Source organism: Thalia democratica, chromosome 5, assembly GCF_965202585.1.
Source record: "Thalia democratica chromosome 5, ktThaDemo2.hap1.1, whole genome shotgun sequence".
In the NCBI taxonomy this organism is placed as follows: domain Eukaryota; kingdom Metazoa; phylum Chordata; class Thaliacea; order Salpida; family Salpidae; genus Thalia; species Thalia democratica.
Genome location: NC_139169.1, coordinates 46,133,504 through 46,151,151, shown reverse-complemented (window position 1 = coordinate 46,151,151; position 17,648 = coordinate 46,133,504). Strand labels below are relative to the sequence as shown.

Below are 17,648 nucleotides of genomic sequence, written 5' to 3'. Positions count from 1 at the left end.
TAGTTTAACATAAGTTTAATATATAGATTAAATATTCGATCGTTTGTAATTGAAATGAAAGTTAAATTCATGTTTTTTAATTTATCATTACATTTCAAACTTAAATTTATGTGTACAAAAAACGAATGCGTTTAGAATTTATTCTTTAATAAACAACATCGATAGATCATTTAGTAAACAACGGAATATTTTTATTAGCTTTAGTAATTTTACTGGATCTAAAAAGGGAAAATGCTTTGAAATGACGGAAATTGTGTACATCAGGTAAAATTAACAAACTTTAGCATTAATAAATAAAATAAATATAACAGCTATTTAATTTTTTATTCATTTAATTTTTAGTTTGTTAGTTTTATCTGAGATGCATAACCATGGCTATTTTGAAGCATTAGGTTTAATATTAACCTGTATACTTTGATAGTTTAATTGTATTGATAGTATTGTAATCAAAGCACCGAAGTTAAGTATTAAGTTTGTTCAATGAAACTAACGAATTGATCGCGAAAAGTTATGCTGACTTCCCAGTTAGTTGAAAGTTCTTCTACAGTGGTGGGCCCTTCTGCATGCATGGTGGTTGGAACTCTGATGACTGGCAATGACCGGGATGTCACTGATTTTAAGATGGTTTATTAAAAATATATACTTTTTAAATAATTGAAAAAATTAAGTATTTTTCATTTAGAGTTGTAGTTAAGCCCTTAAGTGTGTAAAATTGGTGCGTGTTGTTATCTTGTCAAGTATATCAAAAAAAAAAAAAAGACTATAGAATGTCTATTTTTAGTTAAATTTTTTTTTTATGAACTAGCAAATACAAAGTGTTTGTTTAATAGTTGCTATTCGAATGAAAATGAAAATAGGACTAAACTTTAAGAAAACTTTTAAAGAAAAAAAAAAGAACTTTAACCTGTCTCATTTGGAGGTAGCTCTACTGATGCTTCTGTTGCAGACAACTCAAAAGCAGGAACATCAAGTTTTTCAGCCAAAGTTCCCGTTTGAAAGTCTTTAATCATCTGTATAGTATTTAAAAATGCTGGGACTATATACATTTATTTCTAGCGAAAAAAGATTACTATTTTTAAAGAACTAAAACTATATAACTAAAATCTTATGGTATTTTGATAAGTATTTTTTATCTTAGTGTGTAACCTCATCTGTTTTGTCGTTAATAGCGTCAGCAATCATTGCTCTTTCATCGACTATTTCATCGATACTTGTAGTTTTATTTTTACTATCTTTTTTTTTACTGTCATCAATTATGCTATCATCAAATTGAAACACAAATTCTACCATTTCATTATTTGCATCACGCCTTACAATGGACCTGAAAATTTATGCTCATATAAAAATGCGTAATTAAATGGTTATTATACATAAAAAAGTAAAACACTTATATAATATTTAAAAAATGATTTAAGCTCTACACTTAAGTACAACGATATTATTTTATACATAGATAATTTTCTAATAGGCAATTTAATATGAATAAAAAAAAAGAATACTTTAAAAATAAAAAATAAGCAAACATGATCAAATGAAAAAAGTGAGATAAAGGTCCTTGTTTACCAATTACTTATGCAAATAAGGTAAACGTAAAACTAAGTTTTAAAAATAACATAACTAACCTTTTCCGACGTGAAGTTTCACGAATAATATCGACTATTTTGATTTTATTTTTTGGTACATTCAAGTAGCTGTAAAAAAGAAGTTATATAAGTTTTTGTTTAAGCAAATTATAAAGTTAATACTAACTTTGCGAGATTATTTATTAAGTTTTCTTCAAAAAACTCATCTATCGAAACAGCAGGAAAGCCAAACTTTACGATAACAGCAGGAAATGTTTTGATGTCAATAGGATCTGTACCTTTGATAACCACGTAAAGCAAATCATTTTTGAGATCCATATAATTATCTCCAGGAGTTTCTTGTATATATTTTTGCAATTTAAAACATAATTAAAAAAGGTTTGAAGTAGCCATGGATTAATATGAATGATAAATAGTATTTGGCATACATGCTTCAAAATTAATATGAATACCGCATAAATGCTAAAATATCTTAATTGAAGGAAAAATAACCTGATTTAATTTTAGGAAAATTTTCAGGATTATCATGTCTGCTCGATGGATTAATTTCACACTCTTTTTCAGAATTTTTTACGTAGTTAGTCGGACAAATTCGAGATCCTTTACTGTAAATATCCAATCTCTCTGGTTTTGGATAACTAAAAATTCATGTACTTGATTAACGTTTTATTATATTTTTTAAATTAGTTATTTTTATGAGTCTTTTTAAGTTTTAAAAATAGACAACTGTTTTTGAACGCAAATACTTATTGACTTAAGACGTTTCGCTACTCATAAATAAATATAAATATCTCAAAAAGTCTTATTCAAATAGAATAAATTAGATCTTAAAAAAGAAAAATATTCTATTTGGATAAAACTCATAAGAGTTGTTTATATTTTCTGAGAAACGTAATTCCGTAAGTCAATAAAGTATTTGCGTACATTAACAGTTTTGATTTTGAAATGGGATCTGCTTTTTTGATGTCTAGAATTTAACGCCGTATTGCGTTTTATTGTGTCAAATAAACAAGTATAGAATACGCACTTATCTAAAAAAAAAAAAAACGAGATATACAAATCCTTAATACTTTAAAAATATACTTAATATCAAAATTGTTTACTTAAAAGTTTTCAATACTGATTAACCGACCAAGTTTTAATGTTCAAAAACAAAGAATCAAAAAGAAATATAAAAAGTTCTTAGTTACACATTATGAAAAGCAAAGATGTGTTTCAAAAATTATAGACCATCTTACAAGATAGCTAATCTGACAGTTTTCGAAGAGTCAACATTGAGAAGGTGTAATCTAAGGTCCAGAGGCGGATATCCCGTGAAATATAAGTCGTAGTGAGTGTCTGTGGCTATTAGAGTGAAAAATGTGGAAAGTCTCTTTTGGCATGTGTATCCAGCACACCATCCATGGTCTTGAGGTCCTTTAATTTTTATAAAATAAAATACAGTTCAATTAAACTTAAAAATAATTTATTTTATTTAAAACATTTAAAGTTTAATAAAAAAACGACTAAGAATTAGAGTTTTAATAATCGAAAGCTCTACGTAATATACTTGAAAAGCTGAAACTTAGTAAAAAAACTTCATCGCATAAAAGTTACCACAAAGTGGTAATGTTCTAGAAGGAATAAACAGGGTGTTTACAAAATATTCTTCAAACTTAAAATGTTTGTTATTAAACACTTTAAAATATATCCTAGAAAATCAGTTTTATTTTAATAAACGCTCATTTTGGATCTTTTTATGTATACTTTTGTATCCAAGTATACAAACATAATAAAGTGGCTACCACCAAACAAAATGCACTGTGGTTTGTAAAAACTGATTATTGTGGTTAGATTAATTAAATTACTTAACTATAAATGTGAAAAGTTGTTACGTCTTTTAAATCGTTCCTTCCACAGGATGAAATATAAATAGTCACATCTACAATAATAGAAATATGGGTGAAAAAAGTTGCTGAGAAAAACAACCAGCGAATTTCAAATGTTTTTATTCCTTGTCTTTTAGGGGTTGCAATTACTACGTCAAACAGTGATAAATCTACCCAACAAAGCTTACGGTTACACACTTTAAAAGAGGAGACTGTTACAGGATATTTAACTAAATGATAGTCAAAGGCTAACAAGTTTTAGAACGCATAGCTGAAGCTAAGGGTTTTCATGGACGTTAACTTCAATGACAAGGTAATTTTTACACATGTTTAAAACAGGTAAATTGTAAGAAAAGTGGGAATCACAACATTCCATGAGAAATGTGGCTATAAAGGCAAAATGCAATTAGGAAATATTGTGTGGAATATTGTACAATTTAACAATTAGCCAAAACTTAAAGTGAGGCGATACTTTTTGCAGACGGCATAAATAACTATTTAAGTAAATACCTGGCGCCATAGCTGACTGACCAAAAAACAATCGTTGTATTTAATAAAGCTGGTGAACCAGCCGATAAGGTGATTCATGTTAATCAAATCCAAAGTAGAAAATCTAGAACCACGGTATATCAAAATACAATGCAATATATAACCATTTTAAGCTTTTATTTATAGGTTTACGTAAAAATTGTAGTGTACTAAAGGGTGGTAAATTATTTTAAGTTATAGTAAACAATTTGCTAGACTATAGCTATAAATGATGGATATTTTGTACACTTAACGTTATTAGAAGCATTTTGTCGAATTGATGTACTTCAAGCGAATAATGACGGTCATATAGATGTAAAAAAATTATCGAAAAAAATCTACTTAGTGCTTATGAAAAACAAACGATTGTATACTTTTAACTTTTTTTGTACTACTACTCAAAATGTAAGAAAACATGTGAAGTTACTTTATGTTAAACATAAAAAAATATGTTTGATATTCACCATTATGTAGATCAATATAACGTTCTGAGAGCAAAGCAACAGGAGAAAGTCTCCTCAGCTCCGTGTCCTCATCCAAACTTTCAATGACGAGCATGGCGTAATCCTTGACGTCAGCTCCAGTGCACTTTAACGCCTGCCACGATTCTTTGTAAGTGCAATCATTGTTGCCTATTATACCTTTAACCACAAAACATAGAATAAGCGTACTCTACTGATTTACATAAAGCTAATTAAACAAAAATATTTTGAAATATATAAAAAACAACCTTATGTATTGTAAATTTTGAGCGTATCTTTTCTATAACATAACTATATTGACAAAAAATATGCGTCAAGTTTATAATCATAAATGAGACAAATCAGAAAAAATTATTTTGAAACCTCTAAAGTCAATTATGTTTTCAACAGGAATTCTACTTCCGTCAGATTTTGTTAGTAGAGTTTTGGGTATTCTGTAATCTCCTAATCCCCTTTCCTTCATGGAATCATCATCCCAACCATAAGCAGACTATATAAAGTAATTAAAATGTGATGAAAAATAAAATAAACAAGGGTAAGACACGAGCTTACATCTGGAATGATGGAACCTGGAGATCCAAGTACAGATCCATCCATATCCTTGATAAGAATATTTTTCTTTCCATCACATTCCATGTCGACACAATCAGATGGATTGATTAACCTGTAAACAAATAAAATTGCTGGAAAAGTTACTAGAAATATAAAGTACGACATTCTATAACACTCAAAGAAATTTTCAGGTAAATAAAATCATAAAATATTTTGTATTCAAACTTTAAAAAATTAAAGGCTGCGTAAAAAATAGCTTTGAGAATAAAGTACAGACTTGAGGCTGGGTCTAGTGATAAAAACAATCGAGTCTTCTTCGACATCAAATAATTTTATTCCAGAGAGGTAAGTCGGAGCAACCGCATCTTCCCCATCCTCCATTGGTTCAAATATCAAATCCCTTCTATTTGACGACTGCTTTTTGAAGTTGTAGAATGTCGAGTCTTGAAAATATACACAACAGTCATCTACTTAATCGGTATATAACTATAAAACAAATTTTAATGTTGTAATTAAAAAATGTAGGAGAAATTTTAGTTTAGCTACTTGATATTTCTAAACGGCTTCGCAGTGAAGGGTATGCATTAGCTTTCATCCAGTGCTTATTCGGAGCACCATTGATCGAGCTTAGGAAAGAAGCGAGAAAGATTCCAACTGATCCACCGGTTGCAGAAAGCGGAGGTTTTTTGCTTTTTGACCTTAAGTACAACATTTAATCATAATAACATAAGAGCACATTAAAATCAGTTATAACGACCCGTATTTTATTCTAATGTTCAAAAATACAGTAAAAACAGTATATATATGTAGTTGTTAAGTTTTATAAAACAAACTTAAATTAGCTGACAGTTATTTTATGGTTCTACTTAAACTTTGTGTTTTAAAGATCTTAAAAAAAGTTTATCTTGTACTGTCAAATAAGAAAGTAAACCTGATTTTTACACTATTAAATAAAAACTTTAAACATATGATGTTTGTCTCTTTTTTTTTAATAAAATGTGTTTTTGTAAACAATAACTTTTAAACTATTTTATACTTTTTTTTACACACGTATACTTTATTCATAGACTCAAGTTTATTGTTTTGAATATTTTGTTAAAAATAATATTCAACGAGCATAAGCAAACCAGAAAGTAATAGTTAAAAACTGAATAAGAAGAAATTACCCTGCAATTCTCCGAATTATCAAACTTTTGTCGGTTTCTTCATCCATAAAGTCGACTTTTTCATCAAAATGGTCACTTCGCCCTACCATGAGTAAGTTATTCACTTTGACGAACTTGTCTTTGTAAATGTGAGTTTTTGAATGAGGTCCGAAAACAAGTGGTGCATAGCCAACCTATCAGAAATATTAATGTTCAGTAATTAGTTTTTTTTTATTATAAAACGTTTTTAAAGTTTTCATTCATGCAAAATTGACATTTCATATAGTTTTTATATGACTTTTACTTATGTATATAAATATAACCCATGAAGACTTATAACCTGAAAGTCAGCAATGACATTATTTTCTAGTATGACACTAGATGGGGTTTGATGATAAATACCGTAGTCCCAAGTCTTATAGATAACGAAGTTCCGAATATAAACACACTCCTTGGTTTCATCTCCGGGCCACAAGAACACTCCATGCAGACAACCATGAGCAACGTTGTCTAACAAAATAAAAATATTGTTTAAAAATATAAGGTTTTTTTCGTAGAAATCTGTATTCAACAACTTAACTTTATAATTCTATTAAGATAATTGATTTTTTTTATACAACGTAATACAATACAATATATTTCAATAACTTAAGCAAACTTAATTTTACTGTAGTATTGATGAAGAAGTACGTAAAGTAAAATTCATAAAAACACGGTAGTTGTTTTATTATAAAAAATAGTTACTGAAGATTAAGATTAATTAAAACATTATGAGTGACGTAAAATATGTTTTGTTTTTAAAAGGTAAACTTAAATAGATTTATGCAAATTGTATATTTTTTTCGAGACCGGTTTCGGTGGCAAGAGATTGCGACCTTTTCAAGCAAAAATAAAATATGAAACTGCATATAACAATGTTAGTTAATTATACTGTAGTTTAAAAAGTTATTCATGCGTGATTAAAAAGTAAAAACTTATAAAAACAAAAAATTTTTATAACAAACTTTTAAGTACTTATAAAAAAACACGGTTATAGTCTATTTGACTACTAATTTTTCATGCATTTATGACTATTTATACTATTTTAGATCAAAACCTATGGAGCATAAAAACTAATTAAACCCAATTTTACCCAATGAAATATTCAAGAACTAAAATTTAATTATACATATAGCTCATACCTATCCAAGTTATTTGATCTCCTTGGTCACAGCTGAGTCCATTTATTTTGAACCCTGTTCTTTCAGAGCCTGCTGCAACGTTTCCAACTAGACTTACATTTTTACTTTTTGTCAGTTCAAAACTTCCATGCCAGTCCTTAAAAAAGTTGAGTTGTTTAAATACGCATCTTGTTTTATTTTGTTGTATGTAATTAAATAAATAACGAAAGAAGTGGAAGGTAATACATATCTTATTTCATTGAAACTAATAGGATTTTTTTTTCAAATATATAAGTAAAATTTAAAAATAGAGATTGAAAAATCATACATTTAACTTTTTTCATACCAGAATTTTTTTTATAACTTTCAGATTTCGACTATATATACACACAGTAATTTAAAACTAACTAAAAAGTTATTGTCTTCAAATCGTTCACGGTAGGAGCCGCGGAAAAGAGAATTTACGACCAAATTTCTCTCAAGAGCAATGTTGCTACCAGCTATTCTAATACCTAAAAAATAGTAGGTTTAAAATCTTTTGACTTCTGTATAAATAATACAACTTACCGTCATGTATTGGTCTGTGTACAATATTGTCCTTTACATTGATTCCTTCAGCATCAAATATTCCGATGCCAGTAGAGTAGGAGTCATGAAAACTGCATCCTGTAATGTAGGAAGGTCGGGAAGGAACTACAGGTCCTGTGCTGAGCCAGGTCAGTCCAAATCTAGGATCGTAAGCTTCTGTGAAACCTTCCTGACCGGATCGCAAAAACTCCACGTTCGTAAACCTTCCCCAGCCTAGTGTTAAGTAAATACTTAACAATTGAAAATTTATCCTTATACATGTGTTTTGACATGTAACATTTAGTAAAAGTATCTACAACTCAAGTTGTGCTGATTAAAAATTATACTATTGAATGAAATAGCGTGTTTACCGTAAACATTATCCCAAGGAAAACTTCCAACTAGTAATCTCGCTCCAAAAGCATCGTCATCTATGTTTTCATATACTTCACCTGTTTTAGGTGTTTTTTAATTTTACACGAGCCTAAAAGTTTTGATAGACTAAATACATACTTAAAAACTTTTTAATTTAATTAATTTTAAAATTGTTATGAAAAATTATTTTAAACTACGTGTATTATTTACCTTCAATTCTAATATTTTTATTTAGAAGTCCGACTTCAGCTCTCATATCAAAACTACGTTCGTTTATAGAATAACTTTCGCCTAAGTGACGGTGTTGCAAAGAAGATTCAAGTTCTATTTCTTTTCCATTGACTCGCTTGATTACTAGTTTTTCATTTTGGCTTGGTCTATATAATATATTTTCTCCTATTCTAAGTATGTTTACTATACATTGTGTCTATCAAAAACACCGTCTATCAAAAACTGATACATTATTCTTTGTATTTTTGGACTAAAAAGTAAAATAGTAATATTTTCGTCTTTCGTTTGCTTTATTTATAAAATTTAAACTTTAAGCACAAAATAATTATACTAATTGAGAAAACTTCGAATTACTGAATTGTAGCTTAAGTTCTATAGGAAGTTAGGTTTAGGTATACAAAAAGTTGCAAAATTAAAAAAATATCAAGCTAAGTTAAAAAAAAAGGATACTAATTTAACTTGAATGTTTTATACAAAAACTATAGTAATATTACTTAAAAAAATTAAACTATTAATAAAAAAATAATGCTATTATATAAAATAAGTAGAAAACTTCTTAAATAGGTTTGATAAAGAATGTTCAACTTCTGGATAAACAAAATTATTTTAAGTTTTAATTGCTTTTAATAAATAAGCTCTATAGGTAAAAACGTTAAAACGGATATAAAAGAATAATAAGTAAACTTACGCAAAACTTGTTGAAGTTACGACAATTTCTGAGCCAGGCTTCCAATCAACTTCTTCTAAAAGGGTAAGTCTTGAACTACCAGCCTCAGAGGTTTTGGACAATCTGGTCCAATACACATCGTGGCTTAATCCGTGAAAGTCACAACCTCCAAAACAGCCAATCGCTTTGACTCCAAGAACAGTGCCTAGTAGTGAAGCTTTTACTTATTTTAACAGCTTAAGTATTGTACGATTTTAAAAACGTTTCAAAAATAAAATAAAGAAGTTTGTAATTCATTAAAATTAAGTGGATACATGACATAACATAAATGGATGGTACACTACAAATCTCTTTCGAACGTAATATGAATTTAAGTGGCAAGAAATTTTATGTCTCGGTATGATTATTTTAAAAGCAGCTTCTCTTAGACCTTTTTTAAATTATATCATCTATCACGGCCAAAAACTTAACCGATTATTATCAATGTTCTAAGTAACATATCGTTTTATATAAACAAACTGACTTTATAAGTTTTTTACACTGATTACTACTTTTTTGGCTACTTTTTAGTCTTACGCTGAAATAAACTGTTAACTTTTTTTAATAATTAGTTTTAAAGTCGAATTTCTAGCCCATTTTAACTATTGATCTACTGTATACGGACAATTTAACTTTTAAAAATAATTAATTCTGAATTACACTCCGAATAGAATTTTACTACAAACTGTTATTATATTCTAGTTAAAAACTAGATGAACTTTGATAGTTAGTTTTTTTATTTTGCATTCAATCAATCTTGTCATAAAATAGGGTTCTGCAAACTACGGTCCGCGGGTGTATCTTTTAGCTTAAAACAATAAGTGAAAATAATCATGATTAACCTTACTAAAGGTCTTATTGTGTTTTTTAGTGTATGATACTTATTAGTACAGATTTTTAATATTCTAAAACTTTGCTTTAGAAAAATATTAATAATTTTCCGCAAACTTTACGAGATTACGGTCTTTTGCGAGAATTTTTTAACAAGCCTGGTCTGTAAAAGAGTTTTTATATTTTTAGAAAAATTGTAAAACACTTTTAGAATAATAACTGATGAGATCAAAAAGTTATTATTTTGGGTAACAAAAAACAAAAAACTTTTTTCAAGCACCAACATTGAAATACTTTTAAAACAAAATATTTACAACTTTAAAGCTTCAAAAATACACTATTTATTCAAAATACAGATAACAAAATTACCTTTGATAACAACTTCCTCTTGACGCGGTTTTCCTCTCATTTTAAGAACAAGTCTTTTCGTCAGCGGGTCTTCTGCAGAATGACCTGCAATAAGTCGTCCACCCTAAAAATAAAATAAATATTGATTTTTATGAGAGAAATAAGTCGAACAATTATCGAGTGAGATGTAAGCTATTTTTTTTATCTATGTGTTTATATATATTTTTTTTTCCTTTATATATTTGTTTGTAACATTAACTGTATAAACTCTAGAGGGCGCTTGAAAACTGACTCAAGTAAAAATTATGATGCTTTGAGCAAAAAGCGCCTCTTATCGCATATTCATTAAATATAAATTGATGATTTAAATTAATGATTGAAAGTAAAGTTAGTTGCATTTTATTAATAAACTACACATAGTATTATTCATTTATTTTTTTGTGTAAGTAAGTCGCGAGAAACTAAATCATTAGTTATTCACAGAAGTTTTAGATTAGTGTCCCTGTACATTAACACACAGCTGACACACTAAGTTAGTAGTGTGTCAACTTTATTTAATAATTTAATAATATGTATTACTTTGTTTATTACATATTACTTATGGGAACGGGTCTAAATTGCACGAAGACAAAATTGCACGAGGGGACTAAATTGCACGAGAAGAAAATTTCACGGAGCCAAACTTGCACGAATTACATTTTTGCACGGGAGTTAAAAAAAAAAATTAAAAATAATTAGAAAAAAAACTAAAAAACAATTTAATAAAAAAAAAATACTGGCTTAGGGTAAGGGTTAGGGATAACAGTGATAGTAAAAGTAAAAATGAAAGAATAACTAATAAAAAGAAAAAAGCTACCGACCGAGGTTAAGGGGTAGGGGTAACAGTGATAGTTAAAAAAAACAAAATATAGAATAAATAGTTAATTAAAAAAAAAAAAAATAACTTACCAACCGAGGGTAAGGTTAGGGGTAACAGTTATAGAAAGAAAAATTAATAAAAAAAAATTAATAAAATTAACAAAAAAAAGAAATATATATAACTCTTGCAAAAATGTCTCCGTGCAATTTTATCCCCTCGTGCAAAAGTATATTCGTGCAATTTTGCGCACTCGTGCAATTTTGTCCCCTCGTGCAAATTTGACAGCTACCCATTATTTAAAGCTACATAACAATAACACAGTTATGGTTTTAAATTTAGTTATATATTTTTCTACAATTCGGAAAAAAAAAACTAATTAAGTTTAGATTTGTAGTGATTTTCTCAAATTTGTATCTGCTTTAGATGTATAAAAATGTTTAAAATAAGTATATCTGGGACTGAAAAAAAACACTTACTAGGACTTGAATTGTGATGGCACTAAACGAAAATTGATCAAAATCAACATCATTTGTAAACTGAACGACACCTTTTATAACAAGATGGTCAACGACTATGTTTTCTGAATCAATAATAATCCAACATAAAGCTATTCCTGTCGCTTCCTTCAAAACTTCTACTGTTTTCTCCTAAAATAAGTTAATACCGTAAATTATAAAAAAAAACTAAATAAACAGGTATAGTATGACCTCTCCTGATAAAAAGTAATAAACTGAACTATACGATCACCCACAACAACCTATTAGAATATTCTGCGAAGTGCTTTCGTTCTTATTAGCACTCATCAGGCAGGTATAGTTACGGCGAATCGTTGTATCAGTTAAACCAAACTTGATTAAGTACTTTCGCACTATAGCTGTTTAGGTTTTAATTAGGAGAAAATGACTCAACTCAACGTCAGTTCACCGTGAATTTGTCTGCCTGATGAGAACGAAAAAAGTTCGCAGAATGTCACATGGATTATTGTTGGTAGCGTGTAGTTCATTTTAATGCTAATGGTAATAGCGAGAGAACATCTAGGCTCTGCCGACAAAAGTCAAAAACCTTAAAATTTAACTACAGCTGATAAAAAGTAGTATTAAGAAGTTATATTTTCAACTTTTTAAGTAGGATTGAAAAAAGTTTACGAGCAAATTTTAGTAAATATATTTATAAAAAAACAAATACAGTCTTTCTAAAACTAGAAATTTGAAAAGTGTTAAATCATTTGTATGAAATTAGTCGACTTTAAAAAACTATATAAAACTCTGAAGAGAAACCTTTTTAAGTGATAATTTATAAAGCCTTACATTTATATTTATGCAAGGATGAGGAGAAGATCTTTTCTTCCTACTCTTTCCCTCGCCAAAAAGATCACTGAAATTTATTTCGCTCCATCGGATCGCGTTTGCAGGAGTTTTTGAATCGGGAGGTATTTGGTCTGGATCAATGTCTGCGAGGCAGCCTTTGTTTCTACATCTATAAATAATTTTAAATTGTATTTTTATACCTTACTTAATAAAGTAGCTCATTAACAAAAAAAAATCAAACGCTTGGTAATGCTTCAAAAAAAAAATTAGAATATTCTAACTAAAGTAACGAAACAGGTGGTAAACATATATTACAAATTTTAAAATAAAAGTTTTAATAAAAATTTTACAAAACTTAAGTGAGATTCTTTAATAATTTGTGCACTAACTGATAAATTTTAGGTGTAACTACTTGATTGAGAACATCGGGGTCAACAACACCCAGGTTAGCTCTTTTCTTTCGTTCTTTCGTACCCTTAATGTTGGCTACTTTAAAATCAAGAGTTTTCGAGGATATGTTGAAATACCAATCAAGATTTTTGCTAGAGGTCGTGAGAGGTACAGAAGTTAGAACCTCGCCTTCATTTCCTCCCAAGTCAATTCTACAGTAAATTAAGTTAAAATAACCATACAGTATTTTCTCAGTAAATATAAAGTGCGAAAATTAGCTTGGCAGCTCGTTCTTCAAGCGTGGTTCGTATATAAAACAAGTGGAAAGGTTAAAATCGGTCAAAAGTTACGTTAAACAATTAAACTCGTACCTAAAATTAAAAGAGAATATTTGAACAGAACGTATTGTTTAGCGGTTTATTTCCACATGTTAAAATGTAAAATTTAAACTAGAAAAATTGATTTGATACTAGCTAAAATTTGTGTCTAACTAGTATAATGTGATGAGTTAAAAATTATAAAAAAATTATAGGTTTTGAAATCGTACAAAAAAATTTTGTATGCGATTTGAAAACAATTTGCAATCAAGAATATTTTTAACAATCAATAAAACTCATGTTAGTTTTTCTACCAACAGATAAACAATACTTTTCCTAGTTATAATACAGAATGTAAACTGACACGTCTGGTGTAGATGCAAGGTTGTGCATGGTGTGAACAAAATGACCAGGGAATAGGTCATAGTACTTGCTGCTGTACGATATGTTTGTAAACTTGTCGGATGTTGACCATTTCACCAAGTGAGATTCACTTCCTAGCAAAATTGCCATCCAGCCTTAATTACAAGCAAAATTAATTAAAATATTTATTTAACAAACAGAAATAAAACTGTTATAACAAAAATTTATATAGTTGTAGCTGCTACAATTTTGATTTACTTTAAAGTTTCAACTTTTAAAAATGTATTTTTACGTAATTGGAAACACGTATAGTTAAATTAAAAAACCTATTAATAATAGTAAAAATACATAAAGTTATAGAAAACTTTTAACGATTAAAATTGAAATATAAATACATACAAACCATTTTTGTGAGTCATTCTCTTTTTAGCCCATGGTATTGATGTTTCACCGTATAAGTTGGATATTAGCATATCTTTAGTGTTAAGAGAATTTGGTATAATACCGTTTAAAGCCAAACGATTAAAGTACACTTCTTTTGGACAAAGAAGGGAACTGACAACTCCAGCAGAATATAATATACCATCTTGAAGCTGAACAAATTTTTGATTTTAAAATTTATAGAAAATCACTATTGATACAGCAAAGTTAATCAAATCTAAGTTTATTTGAGATATCTCATAAAACATTTTGTTTAATATTTTAATAAAGATGTCTCAATAAAGGGGTTGCTTATGGGAAGAGGGTATAGAAACGATCAAAACATCTAAGATTAATGTAAAAATCGAAACAAACTTGTTTTTATTTACAAACTAAAAATCACACGGATAGATAATCACTACTTACAGCAAACTATACTAAAACTAATGACAATACAAACATTTACAAGTATATATCTAACAAATAATCACATCCTTAAACCTTAAGAACAGACTACATACTAAATTTATAAAACTCTTGGCTAAATAAAACTTTAAGTCGCTACGCTTAACGCTTCACCTGACAACCAGATACCAATGCTTTCAAAACGTTGTCTATTTTATATAGAAAGCAAAGAACATTTCTTTTTTCTTACGTACATATTTTTTTATTCTATAATACTAACTTTAAAGACGCAAATATTAGCATATACAAAACACATTATTTAAACTACCGTCTAAAATAAAATTCGCCTATCGATCACATATTTCCGATATTAGTTTGGTTTTTATTTTTATTTTCAAATTATAAAACTAGAGTCGCTTATGCGCTACAAAGATCTATAAAATCATTTTTATACAAAGTAAACAACAAAAATGTATTGCAACTAACTTCACACAAGGGAGAATTCACAATTCCACTTATAGGTAAAACTTTACTCCCAGGATCGGATTGTGTGAAAGAGCCATCTTCATCAACCAACACTCCTTCATGCTCCCAATTCCACTTGACTTTTCTACTGACATCAAAAAACGACAAGCCTTTTGTAAAAATTATAAACTTGTAGTTTTTACTAACGTACTTAAATAGTGTGTGTTTTAAAGTATAGAAAATAAATATAACTTAAACTGTTACAAAACATAAAAGTTTCACAACTCATATTAAAACATCCAAAATTTACATTTAGTTCAACTACAAAACGACATACAGTCAAGTTTTATTATAACTTGTATTCGATATAGAACTATTATCTAAACAGTATTTCACAGACATAAAAGCTTTAAAGATTACAATTATAAGTACTATATCACAAACCTCGTAGGTAGTACTGGAAACCTCCACAAAGTACAACACAAGTTCCATCGATTGTTGTAACCCCAAATATCGCTCCACCTCTGTTAAAGTTGTAGAATTCTACGTCCTCTACAATTAACCCAGGAGAAAGAGGCAAGTTCTGATTGGAATTATTACATAACTAAATGTTTAAAAAAAAAATTAATGCGTTATATTATAATATTAAAGTTTCAAGATTTACTAAATTAATTAGTCTTGTCATACAAAATTAAACTACTCAGTAAAGAAATCATAACTAACAGAGAAACATTATCCCAGTTATGTATGCAGTGAAAATGAGAACAAAATTTACCACAGCAAGACGAGTTTCAAAGCCAGGAGGTGAAATAGAAGCATGTCCAACAATAACACCGCCTTTTATCATGGCACCACGGTCGTATCCTAATCCGGACTCAATGATAAGTTTAATTTCAATGCCTGACTTCTCGTTGTTGACCATGACAAAGTCGTGAAACTGCATGGCGGAACATTCCACCCACTCCGCTCCCTTTTCACTGTTCCAAGTTGTCAGCGAGTAAAATCTTGCGGGACTCGGAACCGTTCCAGAACAACTGTTTGAAAAAGTGTTATTTTGGTATGTTTTGTTATAAGGAAAGTTCTGGTAATAAAATTGGACGACATAAGATTTAAAAAATAATTTAAAGATCTTTTTATACTTTGGTAAAACTTTATAAAAAACTTTAAGTTTAATTATTTATTTGTATAAGCTTTTACAATACTTAGCTTAAATATTTTACAGACAAGAAATATCAAAGTTAGCTTTGTATATACAATATTCCCAATACACTTTCAATAAAAAACACTGTAAATTTGGCTTTTACGTATATCAACTTATTATTAATATAAGTATATGATAAAAAGTCAAAAAAAGCATTATAAACAAGATTAAATTATTAAGATACATGTTAGCATGTATCATATTGATAAATTTATTTACCTTTAAAGTAATTATGCAACTCATCTAATACAAAAATTGTATTAATTAAAATAAAGTTTGTTTTCTTAAAATAAGTTAATATTGTAAAATTGTAAAATAAACTATTACCTGCTTCCTACCACGGGAAAGTAAGACTGGAAGACCCATAGACCAAACCAACCATGCGAATGAACTGTGTTGTTTCTAAATATTCCAAGCTCAACTTTTTGCTGGCAAACGTCCGGTGTAAACGATGGACCATCAGGATTTTTGTGCATCCGATACCAGAAACCAAAATGGGTCCCACCAGCAGCGTGGTTGCCAACGATGGTGTTGTTAGGGTTAGTCATCCAATAAGCAGCTGAAACCATGACAATGAAAAATCAATATGAATTGAAAATGCTTGTTTGAGAATTAGATATTTTATTAAGACGTCGTGATATAAGCTAGTAATTTATTTGCTTTTGAAAATTATTGAAACACTTAATTAAACTAAAGTCATAATACTTTAATTTTTACTACAGTCTATTAGTAGTAATTCAACTAATAATTAGTTATTATTTTACCTGGTGTTACATCATCATTTAAAAGAGATGTACTTTGACGTACAAATATAGCTAAGTTGAACTGCATAACAATTCCAGTTTCAATTCCATCTTCTATAAAGAAAGCTCCGCCCATGACATCGTATATTACAGTTCGATCAATCAAAAGGTTGTCAGTTCCTTGAAAACAATTTATCAATTTTTATGAGCTTAACAAATTTGTACTTACTTAAGCTAATTTAAAAGTCAACACATCGTCTAACTTATTGAAAATATCTATATTTTAAATAGTTTAAAATTGTATACGATTTTGTTAGACTAGTAGCTAATTAAAAATCAGAGAACTAAAAGCTTTTTTTTTGTGGCTAAATTAGAATAAAAAACTGTCACTTAAAAACTAAACTGAAAATGAAAGCTGTAAAACTATGTACATTACAACATACCGTGAATAGCCACAGCGCGATTAAATGTTTTGTGAATAGAACACCCTCTAACGTACATTCCAGTAACATCTCCCATCAAATGCCAATGAATTGGATACCTAAAATTGAAATAAACAGTAAAAAGTGAACCTTTTATCTATAGAATAAAAACTACCTTCCAAGCCTGAAAGCCTGTCCAACATAAGTAAGCTCGACATATTCTATTTTTGCTACTGCTTTGAACGTTGAAGGTTCTTTAGAGTGAATCATGATTGAAGCTCCAAACTGATCAGAACCTATTTCTTCACCAAATCTTCCCTATCAAAAATTCAAAATTAAACGTCTCAGAAATAACACTATTGAATTTATTAAACAAAGTA

The 17,648-nt window shown here is 28.7% G+C and overlaps 1 protein-coding gene across 1 annotated transcript in view; it reads right to left on the bottom strand.

The window, feature by feature from the left end:
* The window catches only part of LOC145836603 (fibrocystin-L-like), a 44,266-nt gene that overhangs the window by 3,597 nt on the left and 23,021 nt on the right, over window positions 1-17,648 (bottom strand). The window contains exons 42-74 of the mRNA XM_082944394.1: window positions 17,444-17,586; window positions 17,290-17,387; window positions 16,868-17,026; window positions 16,431-16,662; window positions 15,678-15,936; window positions 15,347-15,485; window positions 14,924-15,072; window positions 14,016-14,205; window positions 13,614-13,767; window positions 12,932-13,144; window positions 12,543-12,711; window positions 11,712-11,882; window positions 10,398-10,500; window positions 9,180-9,363; window positions 8,471-8,637; window positions 8,257-8,337; window positions 7,886-8,119; window positions 7,727-7,830; window positions 7,340-7,475; window positions 6,499-6,668; window positions 6,180-6,352; window positions 5,560-5,711; window positions 5,291-5,456; window positions 5,014-5,125; window positions 4,825-4,951; window positions 4,444-4,620; window positions 2,822-2,999; window positions 2,076-2,221; window positions 1,750-1,921; window positions 1,623-1,691; window positions 1,147-1,321; window positions 905-1,010; window positions 492-610 (exon numbers count right to left, since the gene is read on the bottom strand). Coding sequence (XP_082800520.1) covers window positions 492-610; window positions 905-1,010; window positions 1,147-1,321; window positions 1,623-1,691; window positions 1,750-1,921; window positions 2,076-2,221; window positions 2,822-2,999; window positions 4,444-4,620; window positions 4,825-4,951; window positions 5,014-5,125; window positions 5,291-5,456; window positions 5,560-5,711; window positions 6,180-6,352; window positions 6,499-6,668; window positions 7,340-7,475; window positions 7,727-7,830; window positions 7,886-8,119; window positions 8,257-8,337; window positions 8,471-8,637; window positions 9,180-9,363; window positions 10,398-10,500; window positions 11,712-11,882; window positions 12,543-12,711; window positions 12,932-13,144; window positions 13,614-13,767; window positions 14,016-14,205; window positions 14,924-15,072; window positions 15,347-15,485; window positions 15,678-15,936; window positions 16,431-16,662; window positions 16,868-17,026; window positions 17,290-17,387; window positions 17,444-17,586 — 5,127 coding nt within the window. The remainder of the gene's footprint in view (window positions 1-491; window positions 611-904; window positions 1,011-1,146; window positions 1,322-1,622; window positions 1,692-1,749; window positions 1,922-2,075; window positions 2,222-2,821; window positions 3,000-4,443; window positions 4,621-4,824; window positions 4,952-5,013; window positions 5,126-5,290; window positions 5,457-5,559; window positions 5,712-6,179; window positions 6,353-6,498; window positions 6,669-7,339; window positions 7,476-7,726; window positions 7,831-7,885; window positions 8,120-8,256; window positions 8,338-8,470; window positions 8,638-9,179; window positions 9,364-10,397; window positions 10,501-11,711; window positions 11,883-12,542; window positions 12,712-12,931; window positions 13,145-13,613; window positions 13,768-14,015; window positions 14,206-14,923; window positions 15,073-15,346; window positions 15,486-15,677; window positions 15,937-16,430; window positions 16,663-16,867; window positions 17,027-17,289; window positions 17,388-17,443; window positions 17,587-17,648) is intronic.